General features: G+C 41.3%; 1 protein-coding gene across 1 annotated transcript in view; it reads right to left on the reverse strand.

Annotated features, from left to right (window-relative positions):
• Positions 1–17,986: 17,986 nt before the first annotated feature.
• LOC145358561 (alpha/beta hydrolase domain-containing protein 17B-like) overlaps positions 17,987–23,454 on the reverse strand; it is a 63,922-nt gene continuing 58,454 nt past the window's right edge. The window contains exon 4 of the mRNA XM_080212718.1: positions 17,987–19,429. Within this exon, the coding sequence (XP_080068844.1) occupies positions 19,201–19,429 (229 nt within the window). The 3' untranslated portion in view covers positions 17,987–19,200. The remainder of the gene's footprint in view (positions 19,430–23,454) is intronic.

Raw genomic sequence — 23,454 nt, forward strand, 5'->3', positions numbered from 1 at the left:
TGGCTTTGTCACCACGAGATGTTGTTATAGCGAATGCCGTTTCTTGTTCTGTTCCTCAATACACATCTTTAGCTTGTTTAGTGGTCACACTTGGGTGACAAATTAGGTAAACGAAATGGTTCACAAATTCCTCCCCGGCACTTCCCCTAGCTTTATGCGCTCTTCAGTTCAGTTGAAAGATAGCTAGTCAGATGGAAACCAGCGGAATGAGGCAATCTTGCATGTGAGCAACGGTCATCAAAATGTCTCGTGGGCACAACTCAGAGCCCTGATGGGCTGCTTGGGCCCCTCGGGTAACAGTTGCCTACCACTGCTTTAGATCAAGTCCCATTAATTCATTTTCAAAATCTTTGCCTTGCCTCTTTGCCCTCCATAATTCAATTGGCATGACTTCTCCTGTTCAGCCCTCCAATTCAGTTTGCTGGGGGGCAGGGACCTGACAAGAGGTCTCTAAGATTATGAAGGGGTTTGGTAGGCAGACATAGAGATGATATTTTCATTGGTGGGGAAGTGGTGCTACCAAAACCAAGGGTCAGAAACATAAGATTGTCACCATTATATCCAATAATGAGTCCAGGGGGAAAAAACTTCTTTATCCAGAGAGTGGCAAGATTACAAAACTCAAAGAGTAGAGGCGAATAATGTGACATGTTAAGGAAAGCTAGATAATCACTTGTGGGATGTAGGAATGAAACTTATGCTGGTAGGGTTAGATGAAGTGGAATGGGAGAAAAGGAGATTTGTGTAGACTATAAATGTTAACATAGACAAGTTGAGTCTGAATAGCTGTACATTCAATTCAATGTAAAAGATGTTCTCCTGCTTATTCTGTGTCTATTTCCATTCGGAGATTGTTGGAATTTATCAAAGGGTATTAAACCAAATGCCTTCTGCAGTTGTATTACAACTGATACACTGTAGAGTGCAAATTGCAATGTGCCTTAGATAATTGTATTCTGGTACATTCCTTTCTCCTCACCTTAAAAATAACTTACCATAAATAAATGGACAGCTCAGGAGACCCAAAATAGACCACAGAAGGAATTTTAAAATATTCAGTTTTACACCACCCTGGAAATATATTACACACTGTGTCAGACACAGCGTGCCTCTAGGTGTCTGATTTCCAGGTTATGGCTACTTTGTCAGTGCACAACGGACCTGAAAGTGATATTACAACTGCAGTCTGTATTTCCCCCACTTACAATAACTTGCATATATTATGCACAGAAAATATATATGCTAAACAAGGATATATTGGGGAAAATAGTCAAAAAAAGGTAGGTTTTAAGGGGCTCCAGCACAGAAAGTAGCCATTTTGCAAGAGCAACTCATCCTGTCCAACTTCCCAGTCTTGCCCCCAGCTCTGAAAATTCTGAAAAAGATATAGGAGCAGAATTAAGCCATTCAGCCCATCAAATCTGCTCCACCATTCAATCATGGCTTTTCTCAACTCCATTCCCTTTTCCCTGTAACCTTTGATCCCTTTACCAAACAAGAACCTATGTTTCTCTGTCTTAAATATACTCAATGACCTGGCCTCCACAGCCTTCTGTGGCAATGAACTCCACAGATTAACTGCACTCTGGTTGAAGAAATTCCCCCTCATCTCAGTTTTAAAGGGTCATCCCTTTTTTCTGAGGGTCTGCCCTTGCATACTGGTCTCTCCTACTAATGGAAACATCTTCCCCACCTCCACTCTATCCACACCTTTCAGTATTCTGTAAGTTTCAATGATGTCCCCCGCCTTATCCTTCTAAACTCCATTGTGTAAAGACCCAGAGTCCGCAGAGCTCCTCATATGTCAGGCTTATCATTCCTGGTATCATTCTCATGAACCACCTTTGGACCCTCTCCAGGGCCAATTGCTTGGCCATTGTGTGATTCCAAGAAGAAATTAGATATAGCTCTTAGGTCTAAGAAGACCAAGTGATATGAGGGGAAGATGGAATCAGATAATGAATTTAATGATCAGCCATGATCAAAATGAGCGGCAGGGCAAGTTTGAACAGCCAAATGGCCTCCTCCTGCTTCTATTTTCTATGTTTTATGATTTCTCCTGCTCATCCCTCTTCAGCTCAGTTGGTCGGGGAAGATGATCTAACACAGGTTAGATCATCTTTAAGGTTATGAAGAGGTTTGATAGGGAAGACATAGAGATGATATTTTCACTGGTGGGGAAGTGGGGATACCAAAACCAGAGGTCCAAAATACAAGATAATCTTAAAGGAGGAAAGAGAGGTAGCAAGATGATAAGATGATGAGGGATTGATAGAGTGGACACGCAGAGACTATTTCCTTGGGTGTAGCTGTTATAGGGGGCATAGCTATAATTAATGTTCATGGTGGGAGATATAGGAGGGATGTCCAAGGTAGATTCTTCACTCAGAGTGATTGGGGTGTGGAATAGACTGCCTGCTGTGATAGTGGAGTTGGACACTTTAGGAACTTTCAAGCAGTTGTTGGATAGGCACATGGAGTACTCCAGAATTATAGGGAGGGGATAGCTTGATCATGGGATTGGACATAGCTTCGCACAACATTGAGGGCTGAAGGGCCTGCACTGTGCTGTAATGTTCTATGTTAAGACAAAGACTTGGGGAAATTAAAGAGCCCATGGCATAGGCAGCTGAAGGCACTGCAGCTAATCATGGAGCGATGAAAATGGAGAATGCCCAAGAAGCAACAATTGAAGAAGCATGGAGATCATGTCTGAAGACCTGTAGACTTTAGTTATTCAATTGAGTAAAGTTAAAGTAAGAACTCGGAGCCACAATACCTCCTGCTCATTCCTCTTCCAATCCATCCAACTTTGGATCTGGTAAAGTCCCTACAAGTGCTGAAGGAGACCATCTGGCACATCGAGTGTGCACCAAAAACAATCTCACCCAGGCCCCACCCCATAACCCCACCCTGCTAACCCCCCTGACACTAAGGGGCAAGTTGGCATGGCAAATCCACCTAACCTTCACATCTTTGGAGTGTGGGAGGAAACTAGACACCCAGAGTAAACCCACACAGACACAGAGTGAACATGCAAACTCCACACAGACAGTGACCCAAGACCGGAATTGAACCCAGGTCCCTGGCACTGTGAGGCAGCAATGCTAACCACTGTGCCACCATGGCACCCAAGTAGAAGATGGGAATCTTAACCCAAACTAATCTTTACAACCCAGGAAAAATATACAAGCAATTGGAAGCCTTGGTTATCACTCAGTAAAAACTTTGGTTAGGGAGTGGAACTTGTTTTTAAAACTTTGATCCATTTTTCCAATTTCTTTACTGGAATCCTGCAAAAGTTTGCAATCAATTTTTAAAGCTCTGAGCAACTTTGATCATTTCCTACTCTATCGAAGGAAAACAAAATTCACCTGAAGTATGGTCCTGCTCAGATCGGAGTTGCTGGTCCTGATTACTACACTACTTCTATAATGTTGCAGTCAGATAAAAATTAATTTAAAAAAAAACGCCGAGTTGTAATTTACTCTTAATCAGTTCCTGCAGCTGAACCACACAGACCAATAAAGCCACATGTTTAAAGTTTATTTATTAGTGTCACAAGTGGGCTTACATTAACACTGCAATGAAGTTACTGTGAAAATCCCCTAGTCGCCACACTTCGACGCCTGTTCAGGTACACTGAGGGAGAATTTAGCACAGCCAATGCACCTAACCAGCACGTCTTTCACGCTGTGGAGGAAACCGGAGCACCCGGAGGAAACCCACGCAGACACTGGGAGAATGTGACAATTCCACACAATCATCTGAAGCCAGAATTGAACTGGATCCCTGATGCTGTGAGGCAGCAGTGCTAATCACTGCCATGCTGTTCAATGATTGCATTCAATCCACAATAGTGTTGACCAGGGCAGCAGCAGAATTGATACAAGTTAGTCTTAGTGCCTCTGTTCAGGAAGGAAAATCATTAAGGAGTTCCACTATTAGATAGCCAACCAGAAAAACACCCATTTATCCCCACTCTTTGCTTTCTGTTAGTTAACCAATCCTCTATCCATGCTAATACATTACCTGTAACACCATACTTCTTTACCTTGTGCAGCAGCCTTTTGTGCGGCACCTTGTCACATGCCTTCTGGAAATCCAGATGCACCACACCCACCAGTTCTCTGTTGTCCACTGCGCATTTAATGTCCTCAAAAGAATTAATGTGACCTGCCTTTCATGAACCCATGCTGCGTCTGCCCAACGGGACAATTTCTATCCAGATGTCTTGCTATTTCTTTCTTGATGATCGATTCAAACATTTTCCCCATTGCAGAAGTTAAGCTAACCAGCCTATAGTTACCCGCCTTTTGTCTACCTCCTTTTTTAAACAGTGGCATCACATTGATTGGCCATGCTGAATTGCCCCTTAGTGTCAAGGGTATTAGCAAGTTAAATATGAGGTAATGGGGAAAGGGCTGGGTGGGATTGCTTTCAGTGCAGGCTCAATGGGCTGAATGGCCTCTTTCTGCACTGTAGCGTTTCTATAATATGAGCTGAAACTTCCGTCAACTAGAGAGAGGGATGCATTGCCTTCTACACAAATGTTAAACTAAGATCCTACCTATCCATTCTGGTGGAGATGAAAGATCCTGTAGCACAGTGTGAAGAATAGTGAGTTCAACATTTACCATTTAACTTTAAAAAGATTAATTTGTCATTTAACTTTTCTGGCACTTTGCTTGGTGCAAATTGGCTACTATATTTGCATATATAACAATACCTACTCTTCAAAGGCAGTTAATTAGCTGTCAAGTGTTTTGGGACATCCAAAGTGCATTAAATACACTATACAAATGCAGTTTTTAGAATTAAAAATAGAATTGCAACTGCACAGCTGCATTTTCAATGTGATGCTTACAAACGTTATAAAATAACAGGGGAAAGAGCAGATAATCCATAAGAACATAAGAAATAGGAGCAGGAGTAGGCCATCTAGCCCTTCGAGCCTGCCCCACCATTCAATAAGATCATGGCTGATCTGAAGTGGATCCGTTCCACTTTCCCACTTTCTCCCCATAACCCTTAATTCCCTTGTCCATCAGAAACCTATCTACCCGTGACTTAAATATATTTAGCGAGGTAGCCTCCACCACTTCAACGGGCAGAGAATTCCAGAGATTCACCACTCTTTGAGTGAAGAAGTTCCTCCTCAACTCCAATCTAAACTGCTCCCCCCTTATCTTGAGGCTGTGCCCTCTAGTCGTGCTATCCTTTCTAAACGGGAAGAACCTCTCTACCTCTACTCTATCTATCCACTTCATTATCTTATACATCTCTATAAGATCTCCACTCAGCCTTCTAAACTCCGAGTACAGACCCAGTCTATTTAGTCACTCTTCATAGGCTAACCCCCTCATCTCCAGTATCAGCCTGGTGAACCTTCTCTGCACTCCCCCCCCACCCCCAAGGCCAATATATCCTACCTCAAGTGCGGTGACCAAAACTGGACACAGTACTCCAGCTGCGGCCTCACCAGTACCCTGTACAGTTGCAGCAAGACCTCCCTACTTTTATATTCTATCCCCCTCGCTATAAAGGCCAACATTCCATTCGCCTTCTTGATCACCTGCAGCACCTGCAGACTGGGTATTCGCGACTCGTGCACAAGGACCCCCAGGTCCCTCTGCAACTACCCATCAAGGCTGCTCCCCACACTCAGTAACTGGAGAATCAAGACTAAACACTTCTTACACACCTGGTTTGCAACCCCCAGAATATCCTAGGCAAGAAAGAACAAATTACATTGCATTAGATTTTCATACTGGCAGCCAAACCAATTTTGCAAACAGCATTTTTACCTGGAGATGCAATTTAAAATTACAATTCAAATAGCTCCTGTGTATCTGTAGCAGTCAGCTAATTGAGGCTTTCATTCCAGTTTGCGATTAAACACACTGTACTCACTGAATTTATAAAATCCCAGTTTAAACCAAGAGACAGTGAAAAGACTGGGCTAGACTTTTTGGATACTGAAGCTGATTTAACTTATTCAGTCTTAAAAAATTTTTTTCAATAAACTACTAACCAGTAAATGCATTTATAATCAAATCTGTGTGATCAGTCTAGGCTGAATGTAAGTAGTCTCACAAGAACATAATAAGAAATGGGAACATGCCAAGCCATATTGTCCCTCTAAGGGGATCATGGTTTATCCTTGATCTTAACTCCAATTTCCTGCCCGATCTCCATGCCACTCGATTTCCTCAGCACGCATAAGGCCTAGTGGTAACGTGTCTGGAGTATTCTAAAGACCCAGGGTAATGCTCTGGGGACCCAGGTTCAAATCCCCTCCAAGGCAAATGGTGATTCAATAAATATCTGGCATTAAAAGATGACCATGAAACCATTGTCGATTGTTGTAAAACCCCATCTGGTTCACTAATGCCCTTCAGGGAAGGAAATCTGCTGTCCTTACTCGGTCTGGCCTACATGTGACTCCAGACCTGCAGCAATGTGATTGATTCTCAAATGCCCTCTGAAATAGAGGGCAGTTAGGGATTGGTGATAAATGCTGACCCAGCCAACAATACCCACATCCCATGAATGAATTAAAAATCTATCTCAGACTTGAATACATGCAAAAACCTTATAGAGGGGCTTGTAGAGAGATTAAAACTGTGACCTTGGTAATATTTGTATCATCCTCTAATTGAGCTCAACAGGCACCAGTCCTGAGATCTGAATGCATAAAGTAGGCTGATGCATAACGAAGGATCTGTTGAACTGGGGCGGAATGGTGGCACAGTGGTTCGCTCTGCTGTCTCACAGCCCCAGTCTGCGCGTGTTTTCCCCGGGTGCTCCGGTTTCCTCCCACAGTCCAAAAGATGCCCTAGTTAGGTGCACTGGCTATGCTAAATTCTCCTCAGTGTACCCGAACAGGCGGTGGAGTGTGACAATTAGGAAATTTTCACAGTAACTTCATTGCAGTGTTAATGTAAGTCTACTTGCAAGACCAATGAATAAACTTTAAAACATGCCCTCAGTTGGACATAAAAGATTCTACAGTATTTTTAGAAATGTATGAAGTACCCTGCCCAATATTCATTCCTCAACTAATATCACTAGCTGGCCATTTATCTGGGATCTTGCAATGCACTTTCCTAGTGCTTCTCTATAAACACAGTAATAACTAATCTCCAAAGGAATGGCACTGGATGTGAAAAGCTTTGGGATAGAGGTCATAAAAGCCACTAAATCAATAAGGTTCTTACTTTCTTTGATGCAGCAGCTGAAAGGTTATGCATCATCATTGGCAAAACATCGGCAATAGTGAAAACAGCAGCTTCTGTGTTTTAGCAGGACGGTGAAGCTTTAGCTTGTGCCAAACCTCAGTGCTGCTGTGCTAAGCATATGGTTTGCAGCAGGTATTACAGGAACTAAACCCAACTCGTACCACACAACGACTTGTTATCACACAAAAGCAGAGAAAGATGAAAGAGGCTCGTACTTAGAATTGGGTCTGTTGGAGTAAATGCAAGGACAAACACATAGCCATGCATGTATGGGAAGGATCAGTTCTGTAGAGTGCTCACCAGTCTGTTCAAAATTACCCAGTCAATTTTTAAAAATCATTTCATATAGTAGTTTTAAAATGAGAACATAAGAACATAAGAACATAAGAAATAGAAGCAGGAGTAGGCCATCTAGCCCTTCGAGCCTGCCCCGCCATTCAATAAGATCATGGCTGATCTGTTGTGGCTCAGTTCCACTTTCCCGCCCTCTCCCCATAACCCTTAAGGAAACGCTAGAGGGGGCAAGTTTCCAGGTGTTGCTCTAGTGGAATGAGATGATGATTCCTTTGCACGAAATAGTGTAATAATTGACCTAGTGGTATTATCCCTAGACCGTTAATCCAGAAACTCAGCTCATGTTCTGGGGAGCCGGGGGCTCAAATCCTACCACAGAAGATGGTGGAATTTGTATTCAGTTAAAAAAAATCTGGAACTAAGAATTTACTGATGACCATAAACCATTGACGATTGTGGGAAAAACCCATCAGGTTCACTAATGCCCTTTAGGGAAGGAAATCTGCTGTCCTTATCTGGTCTGGCCTACATTGACTCCAGAGCCACAGCAATGTAGTCAACTCTCAACTGTCCTCGGGCAGCTGGGGCTGCACAATAAATGCTGGCCAGCCAGTGACGCCCATGTCCAATGAATGAATAATAAACAAAGGTACTACAGTCACTCTCTTGTTTATTCTCTCTGGAAATAGGCATTACCCAGGAGGTTACCCAACAAAGACGAGTCCAACTTGTCCACACACATAGGTTTTCTGTCATCGCAGTGTGGATCATGAGGCTCAGCTGATTTTCTTTTCCTGCAATAGAGCAGTGAAGATAACTTTTTAATCCATTGTATAGTTAAGATTTTGGAGTTATGGATCACAACATCCCACTTCAGATAAACCCAAGATGTTGTAACAGAATTCAAAGAGTGAGAACTTCTTATGGCATTCTATCCAACCAAGTTATCCCTCAACTAATTCCACCAGAACAGATGGCCAAATGGCAATTCTACTCCTTATTCTTGTGGTCTTGGATTATCTGGTCATTCAAAATTGTGCTGGGGGGGGGGGGCCTTGTTCCGTGTAGCTAGACTGCTGTTTGCCAACATAAGGGTCTACACTTCTTCAGCTGTGAAGAAAATATCATTCTGGCAGTTAATAAATAGCAAGTTCGAAAGATATTCAGTGCACAGAAGGATGAATCTGTGTTGGTTTCATTTTAATGATGTACGTCCATTGCAAAACACAGGCTTTGGTTGGGTTTTTTTTGCATACCGTGGCTTTCCTTGGGGCCTTATGAAGATGATCTACAAATAAGAGCTCTCACTTTTCTGTTTTCGTTGCAGAAAGGACTGGAAAAGCTTTAAACACTTGTTAGAAAAATGCTAGAAAAGGGCATGTGGCGATTAAACAAAATGTGGGCTGCTAAAAATACAAATAATATACACACCAGTTGGAAAATCCCTAAAGACTGCCAAGCTTGGTAATTAAAGCAGTAACCCAACCTAAATCTGTGGCATTTTCACAATATATCATACAACCAAGTTCTACAGCAACAGAAGTTGCAGTTTTACCATTTCTTTGATCAGCATTATGTTTCAGTAAATATCCTCAGGTAAGTAACATATTACTTCTGCCTGGGCTTTCTTGTGAACAGATTTGTTAATACACAGCTGTATGCTGCAATAATTAATAGTTGAACCATAGTGACAGATTACAAAACCATCGCAACAGATAAGAGGATTTATTCTGCACTAAAATGTCAAAATGCTTTCAAAGGCTGTCTCGTTAATGCAATTAATCTCCATTTTATTATATTCTTCAGACTTGCTTTCACAATGAAACTTATTCCTTAATTCCTGAAGGCTTTTGTACATATTAATCTGCTCAGTTAGGTCCTAATGCAACTCGCTTGGTAGCAGTAGTGAGAGGAAGCCTTTTGTGCCCCATACTCCATTCGCAAGTAGTCCTTGCCTGAAGCATTGGCTTGCCTATCTCTTTCTGATGTGACAATTGACTTAAAGTCCAATGCTGTTCTTTTTCATTTTCTTACAAAATTATGCAAAGGAACAAAACTAGCAGCTGTGTTAGCCCAACACGGTGGCACAGTGGTTAGCACTGCTGCCTCACAGCGCCAGGGACATTGGTTCGATTCCCGGCTTAGGTCACTGTCTGTGCGGAGTCTGTATGTTCTCCCTGTGTCTGTGTGGGTTTCCTCCAGTTTCCTCCTAGAGTCTGAAAGATGTGCTGGTTAGGGTGCATTGGCTATGCTAAATTCTTCCTCGGTGTACCCAAATAAGTGCCAGAGTGTGCCAACTAGGGGATTTTCACAGTAACTTCATTGCAGTGTTAAATGTAAGCCTACTTGTTACAATAATAAAATTAAACATCCACACAGCAAGTGAAAGAGCCAATTGCCTCAGAAAATAAGGCTTTGTTCTCCTCTTCCACTTAACACGACTGAATGTAGGAGCCGAGTGGGTGGGAAAATCACAGTTGCAGATCCTGTCACTACAGGATCAGAAATGCTACAGCATTGTATCACTGCAGCATGGCACAAATTAAAATTCTGGACCCTCCAAGCCAAACTGCAGCGTTTCTATTTGACTGACACATTTCTCCCCATTCAAGGACATCTACCAGATTTCGAAAAGCTTAGGCAGAGATTGATAAACCCAAACCTCAGGGATTCTCCAGCAAACAGTGGTACTCCAGCAACCTATCCATAGAGGGAACTGAAAAACTTAACAATTAAAGAACAGGAGTAGGCCATGCAGCCCCTTGAACCTGCTGTGTCATTCAGTAAGATTATGGTTGATCTGTGACCTAACTCCATGTACCTGCCTTAGGCCCATATCCCTCAAGTTAAAATTAACTGAGTTTCCTCCCACATCCAAAGATGTGCGGTTGATTGGCCATGCTAAATTGCTCCTTAGTGTCAGGGGATTTGTAGAGTAAATATGTGGGGTTACGGCCAGTGAGATTGTTGTCAAATGGCCTCCTTCTGCACTGTAACGATGCTATGATTCTATTTCCTTCTCAATAAAAATATTTCTATCTCAGACTTAAAACTAACAATTGAACAAACATCCACTGCTATTTGAGAAAGAGAGCTCCAAACCACGTGGAAGTGTTTTCTAATATCTCTCCTGAATGGCCTGGCCTTAATTTTTAAGATTATCAACTAATGGAAAGTGTTTATCCTTATCAATCCCGTCCTTCCCTGTAAATACTTTGTAGGCTTCTGTCAGATCACCCCTCAATCTTCTGAATTCAAGAGAGTAAAGGCCTAATTTGTCTAATCTCTCCTCGTAACTCAGAACCTGAAGTCCAGGTAACAGTCTTGTAAACCTGTGTTGAACTCTCTCCAGGGTCAAAACATCTTAAAGTGTGTGGTGCCCATATCAGCTCAAAGGTCTAACTAGGGTTTTATACAACCACAGTATACCTTGAGTGGTATGGTGACATAGTGGTTAGCGTTGCTGCCTCACAGCACCAGGGACCAAAGGTTCAATTCCCAGCTTGGGTCACTATCTGTGCAGAGTTAACCCCGTGTCTGCGTAAGTTTCCTCCAGGTGCACCAGTTCCATTGCACAGTCTGAAAGATGTGCTGGTTAGAGTGCATTGGCCGTGCTAAATTCTCCCTCAGTGTACATGAGCAGGTGCTGGAGTGAGGCGACGAGAGGATTTTTTATGGTAACTTCATTGAGGTGTTAATGTAATAAATAATAATAAATAATAATAAATAATAAATAATTTTAAACTATACTAGATATGAAGGCCAGCATTCCATTGGTCTTCCTGACTATTTTCTGCACCTATTCGAGACATTTTAAGGAGCTATGCACCTGAACCTGCAAATCTCTTTGGACAACCAGTGAATTTAAACTTTCTGCTTTCTTTAAAAAAAAGCCTGATCTTTCCTTTTTGATATAAACACATTAAAATTCATTTGCAACACCTTAGCCCATACACCCAATTTACCAATAATCCTGTTGTAGTTTTATGCTGTCCTCAACACCATCTACAATGTGACCCAATTTGGTGTCAGCCTCAAATTTGGATATTTGATTTTTTTATGTCATTATCTCTGTCATTAATGAATATTGTAAATAATTGAGGCCCCAAGACAGATCCCTGTGGGACACAACTAGTCACATCCTCCAAATTTGAGTAATTACCTATTATTACAACTCTTGGTTGTGTGTTGCTCAACCCATTTCCTATCCAATCAGCAATCTAACTTCAATTCCATGAGCTTCCACCTCAGCAAACAATCTCTTATTGGGACTTCAAAAGTCTTCTGGAAGTCCATAAAAACGGCATCCATCAACTTGCCTCTATCCACAGTCTTTGTTATCTCTTCAAAGAATTCTATGAGGTTGGTCAGGCATGACCTACCCTTCATGAATCCATGCTGACTCTGCCAGATTAACTGAAATTTTGAGGTGATCAGTCACCTTAGCCTTGATTAATGACTCCAACCATTTCCCTACCACAGATGTTAGGCTAGCTGGTCTGAAAGTCACTGGTTTTCCCCTATCATCCTTCTTAAAGAATAGTGTGATATGAGCCACTGTCCAGTCCAGGGGTATGACTCCTGAATCTAGGGAACACTGAAAGATTATAGTTAGGGCACTGGCATGTGTTCTACTTCCTTTAATACGTGTGGGTGGAAACTATCATATCCTGAGGATTTGTCACTCTTCAGGTCCATTAGTTTCATTATTGATGATTCGCTTAAGTTAATTCTGTTTAGACCCTGTTCCTCTATTAGTTTCCATGGGACTTCTGGCAAGCTATCCTCCCTTTCTACTGTGAATACTGAAGTAAAATACTCATTCAGCAAGTCTGCCATTTCCCCATGATCATTGACAACGTTCCCACCCTCAGTCCATCCAGGCAGCACAGTGGTTAGCACTGCTGCCTCAGTACCAGGGGCCGAGTTTGATTCCCAGCTTGTGTCACTGTCTGTAGAGTCTGCACATTTGCCCTGTGTCTGCATGGGGTTCCTCTGCGTGCTCCAGTTTCCTCCCAGTCTGAAAGACGCGCTGGTTAGGTGTATTGGCCATGATAAATTCTCCCTCAACTTAACAAGCAGGCAGAGTGTGGCGACTAGGGGATTTTCACAGTAACTTCATTGCAGTGTAAACGTAAGCCTATCTGTGACACTAATAAACTTTAAAACTTTACAATGGGCCATTAGTGCTTTAACCGGTTGGTCCCCGTTATGTTACTAAAAAATCTCATCACCATTTACTTCCTTGTAAGTTTCCTTTCATCATTCCTTTGTGCTGCTCTTATAAGCCACTTTGTGGCCTTTTATTAGTCTTTGTAATTGTCCCATTGAGAGAACTGTACAATCCTTTGCATTTCTTCTAAGGCCTTTCTTTTAATTTTATGCTGTCCCCTAACCAGTACAAGCCCTTGTCTGTTTCTTTTTCAGATGGCACTTTTCCTTCTCATGGGCACAGACTGCTTCTAAATAGCATCAACTGTTTCTTTGAATATCTGCCAATATCCTCAGTTGTTCTCCCCTCGAGCGTAGTTTCCAATCTATTGGGGACAATTAAAGACATTAAAGTTCGCCTTGCTTAAATCCAAAATTTTTGTTTCCGATCTTTGCTCATCTTTTACAAATGCTACACTAAACTTGATCATGTTATGATCACTGCTTGACAAGTGCGTATGAACAACCAGATCACTAATTAAATTAGGTTCATTGGTCAGTACTAGATCCAGTAATGCTTGATCCCTTGATTTCCTATGACATGCTGCCATAGGAAACTCTCCCAGACATACTCTAGAAATTCATAAGTTTTCTGACAAGGTACTTGTTTGCCCATCTGAGTCTATGCTAAGATTAAAATCACCCATTAGTATTATGTTATTAGTACATAGCTGTCTAATTCCAGCATTTAGACCACCTAGCACTTTTGGGCTACTACCAGGTAGTCTATACATGACACATTATGGTTTTGGCTCCTTTATGGTTCCTCAGTTCCACTGTAGGGTCTCTACTGGAAGCTTTCCCTTTATTAAATCCTCCCTCACCATAGAAGTGATTGTCATTGATCAGAACTATTACTCCTCTCCTGCCATTTTGTTTTATCCTCCTGCATGCCTTGTAACCTGACCATTGGGCAGCCATGTCTGAATTACTGACCTGAATCTGTGCCTGCAGCTCAGGTTGTTCCTTACACTCCATGCATTGGCATAAAGAATTCTAACTTTGATTGTACACTCTTATCCTTCAGCACCTTTTTATTGTTTTTCCTTCCTGACTTATTCAGAATGCCATTGGTACTTCTGCCCCATTCTTTAAACTTAAACTGGTTATGCTTGGTTGTCCTACTGACCTCTTTCTTCTCCTTACACACTGACCTGCTGCTCCTGTTCCCATCCCCAACCATAATAGTTTGTTCAATTAGGATCATCCAACCCCATAATGAAGCTTGCAAGACTGAAATATTGAGTAGGAGGAATCCCATCCTACAAATACAGGTCTACCTACCTGTCTAGGATCCATGAGTGGGTCAGGCTGGCTGCTCATTCATTGCCAGTATCCCGTAGTATTCCTGATCTTGACTTGCAAGAAACTTCCTTTGCTGGCAGGATAACTTTAAGTCAAATTCTCCATCTCCAGGGGGACAATCCTGAGGCAAACGGCTAGTGAATTCTTTTGAAATAGACAGCAGTCAATGCAGGCTCCTTAACGAGCACAATGGATAGTACAGCTCACAACATGACTGCATTGGCACGTCTTTCTAACCAAAAGCATGAACATACATCACATTTCATGACTGGAGTATTCCTCCATGTTAAGGGATTTGGAGCTGTCACTGCTTGCTGCTCTTTGGGTTTTTATTCTGATAGGTTAGCATTCAGATAGCTCTCTAAGGTCAGGTCTATTATGGTAATTACCTGCAGTTCCAAATTGATTATAAGACCTTTGGCCAGTGTGGTCAGATGGTGAGCACAGAAAGGCGTCAGCTATTTTGACGTTATAAAAGTTCCTCGTATTTTCCAAATATTACAGCCAAGATCCTAAATCAATCTGTTCAACAGCATAATACAAGTCGAGGGCACCCTTCACTCAGTACTACTGATAAGTCAACTTTTCAAAGTGGAGAGTGTAGCTCAGGAGATCTGTAAGAGAGTCTACAAGAACACATTTACCAATGCTTTGGAGCGCTGCTCCATCAGGTGAGTGAAGAGTTGGGTTCACAAACAGGGCATATATAATCACAGATTCAATTACAAGATAATGGTTGGAATGAGAGTCTTAACAGGTAATCAGATCTTTACAGATACAGACAATTCAAGTGGAGAGGGTTAAGCACAGGTTAAAGAGCTGTAAGTTCTCTCAAGTCAGGACAAGTCCCTGGACAAGACTCACATTCCAACCATTATCTTGTAAATTGAGTCTGTGCATATACATGCCCCAATTCTTCACTCACTGACGAAGGAGCAGTGCTCCAAAAGCTTGTGCTACCAAATAAACCTGTTGGACTTTAATCTGGCGCTGAGAGACTTCTTACTGTGCCTACCCCAGTCCAACACATCTCCACATCACACTTACCAATAAAGATGCTCTGGTTCACAGAAATGCCTGGATACTACCAGTCCCTTCCAACGCAATCCAATAGACCACTGGCTCCAAACTGTTGCAGCTCAGAAGTCCTGGACAGCTATTTTTGGCTCAGTGTAGCCAGGATACTGGAGTTTGGGGAAACCCAGGGCAGTGCCAGTGAAAGAGTTGGAATTGTGCTGGCAAGAGGCAGAATCGTAGCTTTGCAAATCCCACGAAACAAAGGCTCAGGAGAAGTGACTGAACCATTTGGAAGCTGAGCAATCATTGAGACAGTCTGAATTGGAGCAGCTTTCCTGGGAATTCGGAGGCAAGATCTTCAAAAGTGAAGTTGAAATCCTCCATGAGGAAGGCAGAGCTTTAACAAGACCTTGTGACTCAGTGGTCACAGATGCCCGGGTGAGTTGCTAAGAAATCCGTAGAACATGTCTTGATTGCATCTGCAATTTACTGTGCAATTTGATGTGCTCTACCACAACTTGCCTGTTAATTAATATTTACCTCATGTTAACTCAATGTATAAGATAGATATTGTAAATTGCTTTTTTTTGGATCATTGCATAATAAAATTTATTGTTTAAATTCATGGAATGTTGTGATTTATTCACTTAGTGGGTAACTGGGATTTTGAACTGTCTGCTGCAAACAAAAAATTACTGGTCTCTAATTGGATCATATCATCCTCCATAAGGATGGAGTGAACACTGCACAATAAGGCAGTCTACGGGCAAAGTAGCAGCCAATGATGAAAGTCTTCTCTTCCATATGACAACTCTTCAGCAGTGGTGCATATGCTTTACAATGTCAGAGATGGCACAGTAAAATGACACAACCACTTCGTCAAAGTTTGTTTTTAAATTTTCAGTTAAATACATTTAATATGTTGCAATAAAGAATTTTTTTTTGTCGTTGTTGCAAACAATAATTGCTTCAAAATAGAGAACAATCCAGTGGCATAAAGGGAAAATGACATGTAGTGACCAAAAGTACTTTAACAGCTGGTTAACATTTACATTCAATCCCACTCCGTTTAGCTCCCATTTTACCACTTTTGACGATTGCACCATTTTACCTTTGCTTGTCTATCTATTCAACATTAAAAGGTATTATTTTTAGGGGTGAAACATCTAAAGTGCACCACTCCTGAGCATGTTCTGGGAATGCTTACAGCAAAACTGCATACTCTCAATCTGTGATTGTCCATTTATGAGATATACACAGTCCCAGCTCTCACCATGGAGTGAGACGTTAGGATTTTTATCCCTTCTTTTCTCAATCACTTGTTAACTACTAATTTAATGTAAAGACTTAGAGATGTGCAATTAGATTTATAATTAAAAAATACATCTTTACTTTAGAACCAATGTTCTATTTAATGATTTCTATCATCTGATAATGGGCATATCCACATTTATAATCATCATGCACATATTATGGAGGCATTAAAAATATGAACACCGCAGGGTACAAAGAGCATTATCGCCCACCAGAACCAAGAAATAAATCATGGGCTCTTACTTGGTCTAGAAATTAGTCTGTGATATTAGCATGCAAAAAAACTTAATATATTTATAATGATTCTCTGGCTGCTATTCTAACAGAGATGTTAACCTGTTTAAAATCAAACCAATTAATTAAAATAGCAGACCGAGGAATGCCCTGCGAGTGCATTAAGTGCTTGTTTGCTAATACCTCAGACAATTTCTAGTCTGCATACATTCTCATTAGATTTGGTGCATTCCCCCCCTTCCCCATTGTCCAATTGTTCCCTCCCTTCCCAAAGATGTCAAGCATGCATGGATTACACTCTGGTATCTGAACCTCATTTATAAACCTCGATGGGGAGCTTCATCAGGCTATTCAACTGTGAGGAGCATCACAACCGAGTTTGATCCTGTCCTTAAGTCAAAGTCCACATATTTACATATTCTATCAAATTTGTATGATAATCAAGAAAAGGATTTTTTTTTCTTTGCTAGCCCAATAGAGCTATAAAAGCTAGTTCAGCCCAGATTGGGAATCATATCCAGTACCTTTCTTGGATTGTATAGGGATGTGGACTTCATACAATTCTGGGTACTGGACTTTCCTTCTGCAATTTAACAGTTCAAGATTAAAGAGTATTCAATCCCATTAATTGCTGATATTTATAAATTAGTGGAACATCAGCTTTATTAGTTTGCTTCAGGTCCTAGTGTTTGTAGATTGTGAAAACAACAAAAAAGTTCACTTAACAATAGAAAAGGCGGTAGTGTAGATTTGAAATGGTGATTTACTGTACACCCTTATAGATACATTATTTTGGTTATATTACAGCCCATGTTTACCATTCTGGCAACCTTGCAAAATAACATACTGGACATCAATCGTGTTGGGTGTCAGTAAATATGAGATGGATTTGTGTTTTAACCCCTCCAGTTTTCTCCTTTCCTCTCCTGAAAGCACCCGGCTTATGTTGGGTCAGTTCCACATGCATTGGCCACCCTTGCCTCATCTAACAGAACATTCATCACTTGAGCCTAGAATGCAAGCGCTGACCTTGTTGGGAGGAGGGGTAGGGGGGTAAAAAGAGAGACCAGTTGGAAATCATAGTCAAGCCTATCCTGTCCTCACCCAGCACTAACAACATGCACACAATATCTAGCAGCAGTCACTGGATAGCAATCAGGAGTGGAAGCCCACGCTGATTTTTTTTTCCTTTCGCCCAGGGACAGAGGTTCGAGCCCCTCTACCTCATCTCAGCTGAGATCAGCTAACTCAGCACAAACTCAGACCTAGGACGACGACGACGACGACCCCCCCCACCCCCACCCACCGGTTTGCATGGCTCAGTTTCACACTGTGCAGTATACTTATCCACACTGAACCGTCAAGGGAAGTTTCTTCGAGATGGATCTCAGAATCCATTTAATCTTGATTGCTCTGGACAGCTTACAATACAAAACGCAGGCCACAAGCAGCTACACTTAAACTTCACTGGATCTACCAAGTTGCTGCCGAACAATTGAGGAATAGTTCAGTGCCCTAAACAATCTCAAAGCACCAAAGTCTGTGCTGTGAAAGGCACCACTGGGCTGCAATTTGGTCAGATTCTGCTACTGCAGACATTTGCAAATGCACCCCAATGAACACTGAAAAATCCTGACCTGCTGGCTGCAGGAATGGCAGAAGTAATGCGCAAACACCAAGTTTAAGATTTTGGTACACTGAGCTGGCCACTAAAGTCACTTTACATTCACGACTGTAAACTAAACCACATTGATAAAATAAATCTCAGCTTTTTTTATCTCACATAAAATATCTCCCCCGGTTGGTTCTTTTACAATCATGCTTTCATTGATTATTGTCTCAGGCATTCTTATCCAACAAAGATTCAATTCTATGATGCTCAGTCGTACCATTTCTAATACATGTTGCCAATAAGCCACGAGTCAAGCAGTTTAACACTGATGACTGGCTAACAGGATACAATATCCCAAAATCCTCCACATCCCTCAGTATGTTTAAATGGAGCCAAGAGATGTCAGTTCATAAAAGGAGTATGGGAAAGGTATGATACATCACAAGCTGATATCAATATGACTGATCAACATTCTCTGTATTAAAGGGATGAGCAAATAGTATGGAGTCTTGTCTTTTTAAGAGCACGGCCTTGCAATGTAGTTACTCTGGTTTTTTGGCCAATTTTCTATCTATTTCTGAATTAGGTCACATCTTAAAACTGCTACCCAAGAATGACTCATCATAATTTGAAATAAAAAGACTTTAAAAATACATTATAGTACTACTTTTAGCCAAGACAACCAGAGAGATTACATGAGGCAGCCTGCCTCTTAAACAGACAAGTTCCACTTTATTCTGGTATCATCCCTACAAATTTTTATACAAATAGAAAATTAACAATTTACTATGGTTGTAAGTAATTAGCAATGTTCTTGAGGCTAATTGCTGCATCACATCTGTCTTCTAAGTTTTACCTGCACTAGCACCCAACGTGAATTAAAAAAACATCATGGTTGTGTTTGTATTTTCGATGCTATCCAAAGTTCTCCTGAAAAAATAGACTTTCCAAAATGTTTGTTCTTGGTTCCATTCAATTCCGTTGCACATTTACCAGTTCGTATGAGATAAACTTTCGGAGCCGCTCCAGGTACTGACTGTACAGTTCTATATCATTATGGCCAGCTCCTTCCACCCACAGGGGTTCCACGGCCTTCATGCAGCGCTCGTATAACGCCAGGCCATGGGAGAAATCAATCACTTCATCCTCAGTGCCGTGGATGATCAACACAGGAGATGTGATTTTGGAGATTTTATCAATGCTGTAAAAAAAATGAAAACTAATAGTCACAGCGTCAAAATATAAGACATCTTACTTCATTCAGTGTGACTAAGAATTAATCAATGCGGGCCAATGAATTTTACTTGAGATTTGCCTTTGTAGGGAAAGGAGTGAGCTTAAGGTGACGACTCTCACCAGGTGCTGTTGGTCCTGTCCAAATTTATTCCTCACCCAGATGCATATTCTTCATGTGATATTTCAGTCAAAAAAGCTAGGCAATTTGCTTAGTGCTGTGCTGGCCCACGCAGTGGATGGGTAGGTGGGCAGGCATTAGCACATTTCGCATTGATATCCTCCTGATATCCAGTCATGGTTTTGACCCCTAAGTCACCACATATAACAGACAATATCTTGGGCATCTGCCAGAGTTACACAGTAGGAGGCCAGAATATAGACCATGACTTGAAATAAAACAAACCCCTTTTGCAACATAATTTTCAACAATAAAGTTAGTAGAGACACTGGCCAAATGTAGGGCAAAACTCTGTACTCTATTTCAACTTGTCTGCAGAAGTAATAGGAATAAAAGTGAAAACCCACATTCAGAATTTTAGCGGGTCCGTTTTTTAATATGTATGCATTCTAATGACATTTAGTAACAAGGCAGGTTTTTGTCTCTAAAATATGTATAGTAATCCACCCAAAAGTGCACAGTGCTAATCAGTCACACAAGTTACTCTGAACAGTGACAGCAGACTTTGTTTTCCTGCGTAAACGAATAATTTGTTTGCCACCAAAACCTTTTTAGGGGATTCTCTCATTCCTCCCAATGTTCCTGCTCATACCAGCTAGATTGTGCCAGTAAAGAGCACAGCAGCCAAAAATGCATTCTTAGGTGAGGGAAGCACTGGGACACCAGCAAACACATACAGGCCATTTTACTTACATTGAGCAGGACTCGTATCCACAATCCAACCATCTACTTGAGACATTCTGTTTGATAGCAGTGGCACTATAGACTGGTAGCTAAATACATTGCAAATTCTTTGGCATCCACTTCCATATTGGGATGCAAATAGCTACAAGTAATCTGAAGGCCATAAAGCCAACACCGGTTGCATTGTTGGAATCCTGCATTCTCATGAATCCAGGCACTGTGAAAGCACAGTATCCTTAACTGCAGGATTGCGGTTGAAAGAGTGATAAAGAAAGACATACTGACAGAGATCAGGGATCTGATACATCCAGTGGAGACTGGGTGGTCGAGCTGATGTTGAGGTAGCTTCAAAGGAACCATATGCAGGGAAGATCAAAACTGCAACAAATTTCACAGCAACAGAACGAGCTAAACCAGACATGGCTCAATATTACTCCTGGTCTGTAGAAGGTGGCAAAGTTATGAGACTGCTTTGCTGGTGAAACAAAAGCAGAGCGATTTCCCAAGACACACCCAGCTAACTAAAAACTCAACTCTTTGGCTAATGATGAATCAGGCTCTCTGTATTCTAATAAAGCTTCGCGCCCTCCACCTCCCTAAGGGCAACAGGAAATCCCAGAGAATATTCATCTTCCAAAATGTTAACAGACCACAATAGCAGGAGGTAAAAAAAGGAAATAACAAAAAACATCAAGGGGTCCACAAAGGGGTAACATTACAAAAAAATACAACTGATCAAGTGTAATTAAAGCAACACAAGGCAAATCTGTCATACTCACAACTAGTCAACTTTGAGAAAGTTCAATGCAAAAGCCCAGGAAGCAGGGTTCAAAAATGTGCCATGTTTTTCCTTTTAATTAACTAGGGATATTACTTTACAGCAAAACTATGCTACAGATAATTTTCATTACATAATTTTCATATGCAATGAGCTTCTGGTGACTGCCAAAGAGCTGAGAGCAGCCCTAATCCATCATTGATACCTGGGCTGTGTGGGAAGCCAACCGTTTTATTATTTTATAACTTTTAATCACATTTTCCACAATGTATTTGCACAAACATTTTCTCACGGGATAAATCATGCTGAGGACAGGTTTTACTTGTGCTGGAGCATGTTACAGTGTTACAACATGCTGCTTACACTCTCAGCACTGATCAATCTTGGCAGAGACCACTAACTCGTGGGCAGTGCAATCAGAGGTCAGAACCAATTAGTGTCAGCCACCTCTGCAAATGTGTTTAATTAACCAATGAATGTAAATGAGCATTCTCTTGAATAATGTATAATAACGACTGTGTATGACAGAGCAGGAAGAGATTGGTATCATGCAAAATAGAGAAGGAACTCCTCAAACTTGCACAATCATACCAGACCACGAGGTATCTACAAATTCTTGAACCTAATAGCTGCCTGATGGTGAATAAATGCAAATGCTACTCCTAGGATTTTACAATTACCATTATTTGCTTCTGTTTGACTCTCCCAACCTCCTGCTCCACATGACCACTCTAATCCCCTCCCATCTCCCACCACATCCTGAATGTCAGTTGAACACCTCAGCCAAGGCAAACTGCTGCTCCGATTTAACCCTAATCCTCTGTGATGTTCTTCTGGCCTCTGAGCTGAAGTGCTGCACCAATTTAATTTTGGGGTTCAGAATATGCATCAATGGTAGACACAGCATATCAGCGGGAGACAGCAAGTTTCTGGAGAGTTGGACAAAGGAAGTAAGAACAGTACAACCTAGAAATTACTGTTCATTATTTTAATGGAAGGGTTACCTATTTTAAGTGGTTTAATACCTCACTTACAGTAGGAAAGGGAAACATCATGTGAAAGTGCTAATATCAAATATTAATTTCAAGGATCACAACTGACTGGGTGTCAGCTGAATCAGGGTGTCAAGATGACCCAGATGAATCATTCTGTTTTGAACAGTCTGGAAATTCAGGAAATAACTTTGTGCAGTACTGCACAATTCTTTCAAGCAGCTCATTCATTTATTATGGTAGTTTTCAAACACTGCTGTCAGGATCTCCTGTAAATTACAATCGTTACAGCACAAGAGGACATTCAACACATATCTCTAAATTAGCATTTCAGTTAAAGCCATTCCCCTGCTTTCTCCCCGGACCCCGTGTTCAGATTAACATTTTTAAGAGACCCCGCATTCTACAAATAACGACAGTCCTGAGAATCTTTGACAAATATCGGCAGTCCCAGATACCCTGTCTGGACTTTTGCCGAGAAAAGAAAACAGCGCCACCATTACAGAAAATGTTTTTATTAGTATAGAATACAAATAAAGTGCCAGTAAGTCAACAATAAAGATAAACCCTTGTTTTTACATGTAAAAGTTTATCCCATTTCCCAAAAATGCCTAAAGTGCTTCACAATGACAGTGTTTATGTTACAAAGGGAGGGAAGAAAGCTCAAATCTGATAAAGTGGGCATAAATCTGGTGACCTTACAGAGAAAAGTCCAAGTAAACTTAGCAATATATCTGTTGGTATGTAGAAATGATCATTTGCTAAAAGCAAAACAAGCAACTTCAATTTAAACACTTGGCAATATCACATACTGGTGTTTGTTTCTATGGGAAATAGATCTGACAAGGTTCTTCTTGCTAGTAGGTTTAGGCAACAAACATGCATATTATGTGCTAAAGTATGTTTTGTGTTTAAAACATCAAAAGGAATGGGATTTGTCGTCACATCATACCAAGAGGTCTTTAGTTTTTTTTAGGGGTGTCAGACGAATTGGATTACTTTCAAAGAGCTAGCACAGGCATGATGGGCCAAGTGCGTTGTATCATTCTATGTTTAAAATAGGAACATGTTTCCACTGCTCATCAATGCTGTACTTAAACTGGCAATAGGAAGCAGAGATGCCTTTTCCTGGCATTCTTCCACCCTAGGGGGAAATGCTTTGGCGCCTCTCAGCATCTCTTCTCATGACTCAGTTCTAACTATCCATATACAGGGTGGAGTTGTGAGCTCTGTTCCTTAAATCAAGTCACAAAGATGCTGCTGCAAACTTGCAACTCCCCTTTGCATTCCAGCCCCATCAAAATACAGGCCAACATTCTGTCGGCTGTTCTGATTGCTTTTTGTACCTGTCTACTAGT

This window comes from Carcharhinus amblyrhynchos, chromosome 26, assembly GCF_965287045.1.
Source record: "Carcharhinus amblyrhynchos chromosome 26, sCarAmb.v2.hapA, whole genome shotgun sequence".
NCBI lineage: Eukaryota > Metazoa > Chordata > Chondrichthyes > Carcharhiniformes > Carcharhinidae > Carcharhinus > Carcharhinus amblyrhynchos.